The following is a 12,537-nucleotide window of genomic DNA, read 5'->3' as shown; positions in this document are numbered from 1 at the left end:
ACTTCTGTAAACCCTAGTAGCTAGTTTATTATAAATAGGACTTTTTACTATTGTATTAGACATCTTATGATCTTCGGATCATCTTTGATTAGTTTTATGCTATCTTAGACTTTCATGGGGGCTGGCCATTCGGCCATGCCTGAACCATTATCACTTATGTATTTTTATACGGTAGAGTTTCTGCACTCCATAGATTAAGGTGTGGAGCTCTGCTGTTCCTCAAAGATTAATGCAAAGTACTACTGTTTTTCTATTCAATTCAACTTATTCCGCTTCTAAGATATTCATTCACACTTCAACCTAAATGTGATGAACATGACAATCATCATCATTCCCCCACGAACGCGTGCCTGACAACCACTTCCGTTCCACCTTAGATTGAATGAGTATCTCTTGGATCTCTTAATCAGAATCTTCGTGGTATAAGCTAGATTGATGGCGGCATTCATGAGAGTCCGGAAAGTCTAAACCTTGTCTGTGGTATTCCGAGTAGGACTCTGGGATTGAATGACTGTGACGAACTTCAAACTCGCGAGTGCTGGGCGTAGTGACAGACGCAAAAGGAGGGTGAATCCTATTCCAGTATGATCGAGAACCTCAGATGATTAGCCGTGCTGTGACAGAGCATTTGGACCATTTTCACAAGAGGATAGGATGCAGCCATTGGCAAGGTTGATGCCTCCAGACAATTAGCCATGCAGTGACAGCGCATCGGACCATTTTCCAGAGAGGATTAAAATTAGCCATTGACAACGATGATGTCCTTACATAAAGCCAGCCATGGAAAGGAGTAAGACTGATTGGATGAAGACAGCAGGAAAGCAGAGGTTCAGAGGAATGAAAGCATCTCTATACACTTATCTGAAATTCTCACCAATGATATACATAAGTGTTTCTATCCTTGTTTTCTATCTATTTATTATTTATGTTTGAAAACTCCATAACTATTTTATATCCGCCTGACTGAGATTTACAAGGTGACCATAGCTTGCTTCATACCGACGATCTCCGTGGGATCGACCCTTACTCACGTAAGGTTTATTACTTGGACGACCCAGTGCACTTGCTGGTTAGTTGTATCGAAGTTGTGAATGAAAAACGATTTATTAAGACGTGCGTACATAGTTTCTGGCGCCGTTGCCTGAGATCACAATTTCGTGCACCAAAGGACCAACAGAAGCCTCAACAAGGCTTCAATAATAATGGTGGAAAAAATAGGTTTAGCAATAGCAAGCCTTTTCCATCATCTTCTCAGCAACAGACAGAGAATTCTGAACAGAGCCATTCTGGCCTGGCAACCATAGTCTCTGATATATCCAAGACCACACTAAGCTTCATGAATGAAACAAGGTCCTCAATTAGAAATTTGGAGGCACAGGTGGGTCAGCTGAGTAAGAAGATTACTGAAACTCCTCCCAGTACTCTCCCAAGTAATACAGAAGAAAATCCCAAGAGAGGGTGCAAGGCCATAACCATGACCAACATGGCCGAACCTGGAGAGAGTGAGGAGGACATGAGTCCCAATGAGAAAAGCCTCATGGGACGTCCTCTGGATAGAAAGGAGTTTCCCTTTGAGGAACCAAAGGAATCTGAGGCTCATACAGAGACCATAAAGATTCCATTGAACTTCTTTCTGCCATTCATGAGCTCTGATGAATATTCTTCCTCTGAAGAGGATGAAGACATCACTGAAGAGTAAGTTGCTAAATATCTAGGAGCAATCATAAAGCTGAATGCCAAGTTATTTGGTACTGAGACTTGGGAGGATGAACCCCCCTTGTTCACCAATGAACTGAATTCATTAATGAGGCAGACATTACCTCAAAAGAAACCAGATCCTAGAAAATTCTTCATACCTTGTACCATAGGCACCATGACCTTTGAGAAGGCTCTATGTGACCTGGGGTCAGGGATAAACCTCATGCCACTCTCTGTAATGGAGAAACTGGGAATCTTTGAGGTACAAGCTACAAGAATCTCACTAGAGATGGAAGACAAATCAATGAAACAAGCTTACGAACTAGTAGAGGACGTGCTAGTGAAGGTTGAAGGCCTTTACACCCCTGCTGATTTCATAATCCTAAACACTGGGAAGGATGAGGATGAATCCATCATCCTTGGCAGACCCTTTCTAGCCACAGCAAAAGCTGTGATTACCTTAAGTTGAATGAGGACTACCTTGTATTCAACACTCAAGGTTCTCCTTCTGTAACCATGGAGAGGAAGCATAAAATGCTTCTCTCAATACAGAGTCAAACAAAACCCCCACATTCAAACTCTAAGTTTGGTGTTGGGAGGTCATAACCAAACTCTAAGTTTAGTGTTGAGAGGCCACAACCAAACTCTAAGTTTGGTGTTGAGAGGTTCCAACCCTGCTCTGATTATCTATAAGGCTCCATGAGAGCTCACTGTCAAGCTATTGACATTAAAGAAGCGCTTATTGGGAGGCAACCCAATGTTATTTAATTATATCTATTTATTTTCTATTGTTATTTTATGTTTTCTTTAGGTTGATGATCATATGAAGTCACAAAAACAACTGAAAAATCAAAAATAGAATGAAAAATAGTATTAAAAATAGCTCACCCTGGAGGAAGAGCTTACTGGCATTTAAACGCCAGTAAGAATAGCAGAATGGGCGTTAAATGCCCAGTCTGGCACTATTCTGGGCGTTTAACACCAGAAATAGGCACCAAGTTGGCGTTAAATGCCAAGAAAGGGAGAAAAGCTGGCGTTAAACACCAGAAACAAGCAGCAATCTGGCGTTTAACGCCAGGATTGCACTCTAAGGGCATTTTGCACGCCTAAATGGAGCAGGGATGCTAAGTCCTTCACCTCTCAGGATCTGTGGATCCCACAGGATCCCCACCTACCCCACCTCTTCTTCTCTCCTCTTTACACCTTTTTATAACACTCTTCCCCAAATACCCTTCACCTATCAAATCTCACCCTCTTCCTTAAATACTCTTCACCAATTACCTCATTCACTTTTCTCCAAAACACCACCTACCTTCAAATTTAAAACTCTTTTTCCCTCCCAAACCCAACCCCAAATACACGAACCAAACCTCCCCCCACTCCTATATATACCCCTCATCACTCCTTCAATTTCACACATCACAAACACCTTATACCCCCTTGACCGAACTTACCCTCACCCCCCATCTCCTCCATTTTCTTCTTCTCTCCTTTATTCTTTCTTCTTTGCTCGAGGACGAGCAAACACTTTAAGTTTGGTGTGGTAAAAGCATTGCTTTTGTTTTCCTATAACCATTTATGGCACCTAAGGCCGGAGAAACCTCTAAAAAAGAGGAAAGGGAAGGCAAAAGCTTCCACCTTCGAGTCATGGGAGATGGAGAGATTCATCTCAAAGGTCCATCAAGACCACTTTTATGAAGTTGTGGCCAAGAAGAAGGTGATCCCTGAGGTCCCTTTCAAGCTCAAAAGGAGTGAGTATCCTGAGATCCGACATGAGATTAGAAGAAGAGGATGGGAAGTTCTCTCCAATCCTATTCAATAAGTCAGAATCTTAATGGTTCAAGAGTTCTATGCAAACGCATGGATCACTAGGAACAATGATCAAAGTATGAACCCGAATCCAAAGAATTGGCTTACAATGGTTCAGGGGAAATACTTAGATTTCAGTCCGGAAAATGTAAGGTTGGCATTCAACTTGCCAATGATGCAAGAAAACGCATGCCCCTACACTAGAAGGGTCAACTTTGATCAAAGGTTGGACCAAGTTCTCATGGACATATGCGTGGAAGGAGCTCAATGGAAAAGTGACTCAAGAGGCAAACCGGTTCAATTGAGAAGACCGAAGAGCTATGAGGGAGGAGCAACAAAGGCAAGGAAGAGACATTGAGGAGCTCAAGCACTCCATAAGATCTTCAAAAGGAAGAACTAGTAGCCATCACTAAGGTGGACCCGTTCTTTAATTTTCTTGCTCTTTATTTTCTATTTTTCATGCTTTATGTTTTATTTATATTTGTGTCCTTATTACATGATCATTAGTATCTTAGTGTCTATGCCTTAAAGCTATGAATGTTCTATGAATCCATCACCTTTCTTAAATGAAAAATGTTTTAATTACAAAAGAACAAGAAGTACATAGTTTCGAATTCTATCTTGAAATTAGTTTAATTATTTTGATGTGGTAGCAATACCTCTTGTTTTCTGAATGAATGCTTGAACAGTGCATATTTTTGAATTTGTTGTTTATGAATGTTAAAATTGTTGGCTCTTGAAAGAATAATGAAAAAAGAGAAATGTTATTGAAAATCTGAAAAATCATAAAATTTATTCTTGAAGCAAGAAAAAGTAGTGAAAAGCTTGTAGAAAAAAAAAGAAAAAAAAAGAAAATGCAAAAAAAAAAAAAGAGAAAGAAAGAAAAGAAAAAGCAAGCAGAAAAAGTCAATAGCTCTTTAAACCAAAAGGCAAGGGTAAAATAAAAAGGATCCAATGCTTTGAGCATTAATGGATTGGAGGGCCCAAAGGAATAAAATCATGGCCTAAGCGGCTAAACCAAGCTGTCCCTAACCATGTGCTTGTGGTGTGAAGGTGTCAAGTGAAAAGCTTGAGACTGAGCGGTTAAAGTCGTGATCCAAAGCAAAAAGAGTGTGCTTAAGAACCATGGACACCTCTAATAGGGGACTCTAGCAAAGTTGAGTCACAATCTGAAAAGGTTCACCCAGTTATGTATCTATGGCATTTATGTATCCGGTGGTAATACTGGAAAACAAAGTGCTTAGGGCCACGGCCAAGACTCATAAAGTAGCTGTGTTCAAGAATCAACATACTGAACTAGGAGAATCAATAACACTATCTAAATTCTGAGCTCCTATAGATGCCAATCATTCTGAACTTCAAAGGATAAAGTGAGATACCAAAACTGTTCAGAGGCAAAAAGCTACTAGTCCCACTCGTCTAATTGGAGCTAATTTTCATTGATATTTTGGAATTTGTAGTATATTCTCTTCTTTTTATCCTATTTGATTTTTAGTTGCTTGGGGACAAGCAAAAATTTAAGTTTGGTGTTGTGATGAGCAGATAATTTATACACTTTTTGGCATTGTTTTTAGGTAGTTTTTAGTAGGATCTAGCTACTTCCTAGTATATTTTTATCAGTTTTTAAGAAAAATTCACATTTCTGGACTTTACTATGAGTTTGTGTGTTTTTCTATGATTTCAGGTATTTTCTAGCTGAAATTGAGGGACCTAAGCAAAAATCTGATTCAGAGGCTGAAAAAGGACTGCAGATGCTGTTGGATTCTGACCTCCCTGCACTCGAAATGGATTTTCTGGAGCTACAGAAACCCAATTGGCGCGCTCTTAATTGCGTTGGAAAGTATACATCCTTGGCTTTCCAGAAATATATAATAGTCCATACTTTGTCCGAGTTTTGATAACGCAAACTGGCGTTTGAACGCCAACTTTCTACCCTATTCTGGCGTTAAACGCCAGAACTGGCATAAAAGCTGGAGTTAAACGCCCAAACTAGCACTAAAGCTAGAATTTAACTCCAAGAAGAGTCTCTACACATGAAAGCTTCAATGCTCAGCCCAAGCACACACCAAGTGGGCCCTAGAAGTGGATTTTTGCACTATCTGCATTTTGTTACTCATTTTCTGTAAACCCTAGTGACTAGTTTAGTATAAAAACTACTTTTAGTGATTTATTTCATATTAGAGAATGAACATTTAGATCATCTTTATCTTTGATCACGTTTTGGGGGCTGACCACTCGGCCATGCCTGGACCATTATCACTTATGTATTTTCAACGGTGGAGTTTCTACACCTCATAGATTAAGGTGTAGAGCTCTGCTGTTCCTCATGAATTAATGCAAAGTACTATTATTTTTCTATTCAATTCAAGCTTATTCTTATTCTAAGATATTCATTCGCACACAAGAACATGATGAATGTGATGATCAAGTGACACTCATCACCATTCTCTCTTATGAACGCGTGCCTGACAAACACTTCCGTTCTACATGAAAACAAGCTTGAATGCATATCTCTTGGATTCCTGGTCCATGTGTTTGATTGTCTCTCCTGACAACCGAGCCTTCAATTCCATGAGATCAGAGTCTTCGTGGTATAGGCTAAAATTATTGGTGGTCATTCTTGAGATCCGAAAAGTCTAAACCTTGTCTGTGGTATTCCGAGTAGGATCTGGGAAGGGATGACTATGACGAGCTTCAAACTCGCCAGTGTTGGGCATAGTGACAGACGCAAAAGGATCAATGTATCCTATTCCAACATGAGTGAGAACCGACAGATGATTAGCCGTGCGGTGACAGCGCATTTGGACCATTTTCACTGAGAGGACGGACAGTAGCCATTGACAACGGTGATCCCCCAATATATAGCTTGCCATGGAAAGGAGTATGAATGATTGGATGAAGACAGTAGAAAAGCAGAGATTCCGAAGCAACAAGCATCTCTATACGCTTATCTGAAATCCCACCAATGAATTACATAAGTACTTCTATCTTATTTAATATTTTATTTATATTTTAATTCCCATAACCATTTGAATCTGCCTAACTGAGATTTACAATATAACCATAGCTTGCTTCAAGCCAACAATCTCCGTGGGATCGACCCTTACTCACGTAAGGTTTATTACTTGGACGACCCAGTGCACTTGCTGGTTAGTTAAGCGGAGTTGTGAAAAAGAGTTGAGATTAAGATTGTGCGTACCAAGTTTTTGGCGCCATTGTTAGAGAACACAATTTCATGTACCAGTATACCATATACATAATCTATCAATAACTTATTCAGTTCATTTCTATCTTATGGCCTTCTAGCCTTAGTTTTCACGTTACATTATATTTTATCTACGAGAAACCAAAACCATGCTTTGGCCGATTCTCCCTAAACTCAGAACACCTCAAAAACCTCTTCTTTCTCAAGCTCTAAGCTTCTAAATGTCAATTCCTCAAGCTTAATCACCTGAATTTCATTCCAAACCGCCTAATTGAACTCCAAATCAATAAGAACACAATCTAATTCACACAATATCACTATAATCATCATAGAGTTCACTAAATTGAAAATTCACAAAGAAATAAGAGTTCTTTACCTTACCTATGGCTCAAATGAATAAGACCAACAATTTTTGCTAGCTGATTCATTCCTAAAACATCAAAATCGTAAAATTCTCAATTCCAAAGCTCATATATATTCAAAACTAAAGAGGAAACATCTAGGTGGGAAATATTGAATTTCTTACCGAATTGGTTAGTGGGCTTTGTAGAGAATTCTGAGACAAACGTGTGGTCACTAACGGCACCTCAATCGGCACTCCGAATTGAAAGTTACGTGGAATTGAAAAATGGAAGTGGGTTATACTAAGGGTTTTCTTACCTTGCTTCTTCCCAGTGTAAACAGAGTATGGAAAGGGACAAGAAGGCCGAAGTCAATTAAATGATGTGAATGGGTTGGGCCCGGTTCAACTGGTTTGGCCTGTTCGGCCCAATTTTGGGCCAAAACTTTTAAAATTAGTGTCATAATTCATATTCTAATTATTTCTACTTCATTAAACTATAAAACTTAATTTTTTTATTTCATTGATTAATGATTAATTTATTAGTTAATTATTAACTAATTACCTGGGGTTTACACAAAACACTCGAGCCACCGAACATTGGTGCCGTCTGTGAGGTCCTGGGGCGAGGATGGAGCTATTCCCCCACGTGGAAGAAGTACGAGAGGAGGAGGGACCCTGCTTGAGAAGAAGGGTAGGCTCTGCAGCCTCCTCTGAAGAACACTCGAGACCAAGGTTTCGTAGGAGCGACCCCCTCCAGATCTCCCAAAAGACGCCCGTTTGGTGGTACGGGCAATGACAACTCAAAGATCATGCAGGAACTCCAACACCGAGTGCAAAATCTAGAAAAGGAGCTAGCGGCGAGAGACTGTTACCGTCCTGAACTCAGCAAAGACTCTTGCCCTAGCCTGTCCCGCACCCGATCTTCCACAAAGAGATCGGAAGACCAAGGGAGAAGCCCCAGGAGGGACAGCAGACAAGAACGAACTGAGGCTCGATCTGATTCTACCCATGTTAGGTCGGAAGGCTGCGGGCAGACCAGGAGAGAAAGAGAGGAAGGAAGCGATGGGACCCCATCATTATGGATGCAACCCCTTTCCACCCCTCGATCTTTAAGGTCTGGCTACCGAAAAACTTCGACAAGCCCACAGACATGAGGCAAGACAGGACGAAGGACCCCTAAGAACATCTAACGGCTTTTGAGGCCAGGATGAACCTGGAGGGTGTTGGCGATGCCATCAGGTGCGGAGCTTTCCTGGTAACTCTGGCAGTTCCCACGATACGATGGTTTAATGCGCTCTCGCAAGAGTTCATTATGACTTTTGCGGATATTTTCCGCAGTTTCTTGGCGCAGTTCATCACACATATAGCCAAAGCTAAGCACCCAATTGACCTGTTGGGGGTCACCCAACGGGCTAGCAAGTCGATGAGGAAATTTGTCGACCGATTCAATGATGAATGTGTAGCGAACTTGTTGAATGAAGACTTTAGAAATCACCTTACCACCAAGACCGTGTGGACCATGGGAGAAATCCAAAATATGGCGAGGGAGTATATCAATGATGAAGAGGTCAGTCAAGTGGTGGCGGCCAATAAATTGCAGCCACCCAACCTGCCAGCTCGTCACCCCGGGTATGCGGAAAAATCAAAGGGGACGCCGAAGGAAGGAACGGCAGGCAAGCCGTATAAGCCGTTTTCCCGAGTAGGCAAGTTCACTAATTATACCCCTCTCACGGCACCTATCATGGAAGTTTACCAGCAAATTGTAGACAAGGTCATCATGTCAAAACCCTGAAAGTTGAAAGATAGGACAAGAGGAAAGAAAAGCCTCTACTGTGACTATCATAAGGGTTTTGGACATAAAACTCAAGACTGCTTCAATCTGAAGGATGCTCTTGAGCAAGCCATTCGGGAGGGCAAGATGACCAAGTCTCACAGTTTATATGAGAACCAAGAAGGAGAGAGCGTGAACGGTCTGAGGAGGATCGCAGCCGAGCTGTAAAGCTAAGGCAAGGGTCCTTCGAGAATACTAACAATGCCCCAACCGTAGTCATTAATGTGGTGGTGGGAGAGATGCACGACCCAAGTCGAAGTCAGCAACAAGAAAGGATGCTAAAGTCCTAGCCATCTCCTCGTGAAATCCAAAGGCTAAATCCATGGAGCTTCCTGATATATCTTTCGGCCTAGAAGATCGATGGTGCTACGAACTCCCCAAGAACCCACCCATGGTGATCACAGCAATGATTCGAACTGGCCTGGTCAAATGAATCCAAGTAGACAGCGGAGCTTACTCGAACATTATGTTCAGGAATGTGTTTGATGCCCTAGGGCTCAAAGAAACCGACCTTAGAACCCACCAACAAGGGGTCGTTGGTTTGGGTGATAACTATATAAGGTCTGACAGGTTAATTGCACTCCCTATCTGTGTTGGAATCAAAGAGAGCAAAAGGTTAGTAATGGTAAAGTTTGTGGTCCTGAGGGACTTTACTGCCTATAATATCATCTTGGGAAGGAGAACCATCAAGGAGTTCTCAGCTGTCATATATACGAAGTTCTTGATAATGTAGTATGTGACGGATAGCGGATCCATAGGTTCCATCCGAGAAGACTTGGAAACGACGGTCGGTTGCAACAATGCCAGTCTCTCATTGAGGAAGAATTCAAAAGAGGCAGCCAGAGTGTTCCTAGTGGATTTCGACGCAAGGATTGACGATAAGCCGAAGCCAGAGCCTCAGGGAGACCTAGAGAAGTTCCGAGTGGGAGACACGGAGGACAAGTTCACTTTCATTAACCGAAATCTCCTCCATGAATTAAAGGAACCTCTCATCGAGGCCGTCAGAGCAAATGGCCACTTGTTCGCCTAGACCCCAGCCAACATACTAGGGGTGAACCCCGATTTCATGTCGCACTGCCTGGCTATGAAACCAGACGCTAAGCCAGTAGCACAACGGCGAAGGAAAATGTCGCCCGAGAGAGCTAACATGGTGGCCAAACAAATGGCCAGCTTGTTAGAAGTCAGCTTTAAAAGGGAATTAGAATACTCGACGTGGCTCTCCAATGTAGCCCTTGTCAAGAAGGCCAACGGGAGGTGGAGAATATGTGTGGTTTACTCAGATTTTAGTAAAGCATGCCCAAAAGACTCTTTCCCTCTCCTGAACATTGATGCCCTAGTAGACACAGCTGTGAGGTACCGATTTCTAAGCTTCATGGACGCGTACTCGGGATACACCTACCATAGGATGATGAGTATGGTCTTCAAGGATCTTATCGGCAAAACGGTCAAAGTGTATGTTGACGATGTCTTGGTTAAGACAGCCGAGCCAGGCAACCTAGTTGCTGACCTCAAAGCCGTCTTCAAGTCGTTCCGAAAGCACAACATGAGGTTGAACAATTTGAAATGCGTGTTTCACTATGGAGGTAGAAAAGGTTCTGGGCTTTATGATCACACAGAGGGGGGTTGAAGCCAACCTAGACAAATGCGAAGCCATCCTTTGAATGACAAGCCCAGGCTGTGTTAAGGACGTACAAAGATTTGACGATAGGCTTACGACTTTGTCCCGTTTCTTCGGAGCATCGGCAGCAAAGGCCCTCCCTCTTTCAATCTAATGAAAAAGGGAATAGCCTTTGACTGGACCCCAGCATACGAGGAAGCCTTCAACCATTTCAAGAAGATTCTGTCAGAACCACCAGTTCTCGAGAAGTCGAAAGCAGGAGAGACCCTGTACCTTTATCTACCCGTAATGGAGGAGGCCATGGCGGCTGTCCTGATTCGAGAAAAAGACAAATTCCAGCAACCTATGTACTTCATCAGCAAGATGCTCTAGGGGGCGGAGCTTAGGTACACCAAGTTGGAAAAGCTAGCCTATGCTTTATTAATCTCCTCCTGGAGGTTAAGATAGTACTTCCAAAGTCACCCGATCAAGCTGAAAACTGACCAAGCCATCTGCCAAATTTTGCAGAAACCTGACCTAGAAGGCCGCATGATGGCATGGGCGATAGAGTTATCTCAGTACAACATCCAATACAAGCCTTGACATGCAATCAAGGTTCAGGCGATGGCAGATTTTTTGGTAGAAGTAACTGGGGATTCTTCTGGATACTCAGGCATACGATGGAAGTTCCACATCGCTAGAGTATCCAACTAGGCATCCGAAGGAGCCGGGATCATTCTGGAAAGCTCGGAAGGTGTGACCTATGAGTAGTCAATTAAATTTGAGTTCCCAATCTCTAATAATCAGGCTGAGTACGAGGCCTTGATAAGGGGCTTGACCTTATTTAAAGAGGTCGGAGCAACAAGGGTCGAAGTCAACAGCGACTCGCAAGTTGTAACTTCTCAAGTTAATGGAACCTACCAAGAAAGAGACCTTTTACTGCAAAAATACTTGGAGATAGTGAACATGTTATGTGAGCGTTTTGAAGAAGTGGCAGTTCAGCATGTACACAGGGAGAGGAACGCCAGAGCTGACCTCCTGTCTAAGCTAGCAAGCACGAAACCTGGCACGGGAAACTGATTCTTAATCCAAGAATTAGTAAAGGAGCCATCGGTGACCCTTTGTGTGACCCAAGTGCTAAACCCTCCCTCATGGATGGACCCAATTCACCATTTCCTGGAAGATGGGGTGCTTCCTGAAGACAAAAAAGAAGCCAAAGTCATAAGGAGAGAAGCTTCCAAATATGCAGTAATACACGGGCAACTGTACAAACGGGGACTCAACCAACCCTTGCTGAAGTGCCTACTTCCTGACCAGATAGACTACTTTATAAGTGAAGTCCATGAGGGGTGTTGTTGTGGCCATCACATCGGAAGGAAGGCACTAGCAAGGAAGCTCGTGAGAGCCGGGTATTATTGGCCTTCCATGATGGTGGATGCCCAAGAACTTGTAAAGAAATGCAAGAAGTGTCAAGAGAATGCGAACTTTCACAAGGCTCCAGCAGAGGAGCTGAGTTCCATGTTGGCCTCCTAACCCTTTTCCCAATGGGAAGTCGATCTCTTGGGGTCGTTCCCGATGGCCCCAGGGCAAGTAAAGTATCTCATAGTGGCCATCGTTTACTACACCAAGTGGGTGGAAAAGGAGCCGTTAGCCAGCATATTGTCAGCAAATTGTCGAAAGTTCTTGTGGAGACAGGTAATATCTAGGTTTGGAATTCCAGAGACCGTGATCTCGGATAATGGGACACAGTTTGCTGACAGGAAGTCTGGAGAGTTCTTATATGGGTTAGGAATCAAACAGAAGTTTTCCTCAATGGAGCATCCCTAGAGCAAAGTCAAGGCGGCGAACAAGATCTTTCTCAATGGACTGAAAAAGCGCCTGGATCAGAGAAAGGGATGTTAGGCAGACGAGCTAGCATCAGTCTTATGGTCTTATAGGACAACGCCACAGTCTTCCATCGGGGTGATTCCTTTTTGGCTTACATACGAGGTCGATGTGGTCATCCCTGTGGAAATCAGTAAACCAAGCGCACGGCTACTCCTCGGCGGGGGAAC

General features: G+C 42.8%; 1 protein-coding gene across 1 annotated transcript; it reads left to right on the top strand.

The window, feature by feature from the left end:
- Positions 1 to 11,638: 11,638 nt before the first annotated feature.
- LOC112742814 (uncharacterized) lies at positions 11,639 to 12,016 on the top strand. The gene has a single exon (XM_025792052.1). The coding sequence runs from the start codon at positions 11,639 to 11,641 to the stop codon at positions 12,014 to 12,016; it is 378 nt and encodes a 125-aa protein (XP_025647837.1).
- The last annotated feature ends 521 nt before the right edge of the window (positions 12,017 to 12,537 follow it).

Source organism: Arachis hypogaea, chromosome 14 (assembly GCF_003086295.3).
Source record: "Arachis hypogaea cultivar Tifrunner chromosome 14, arahy.Tifrunner.gnm2.J5K5, whole genome shotgun sequence".
NCBI lineage: Eukaryota > Viridiplantae > Streptophyta > Magnoliopsida > Fabales > Fabaceae > Arachis > Arachis hypogaea.
This window is presented reverse-complemented; position numbering and strand designations above follow the sequence as displayed.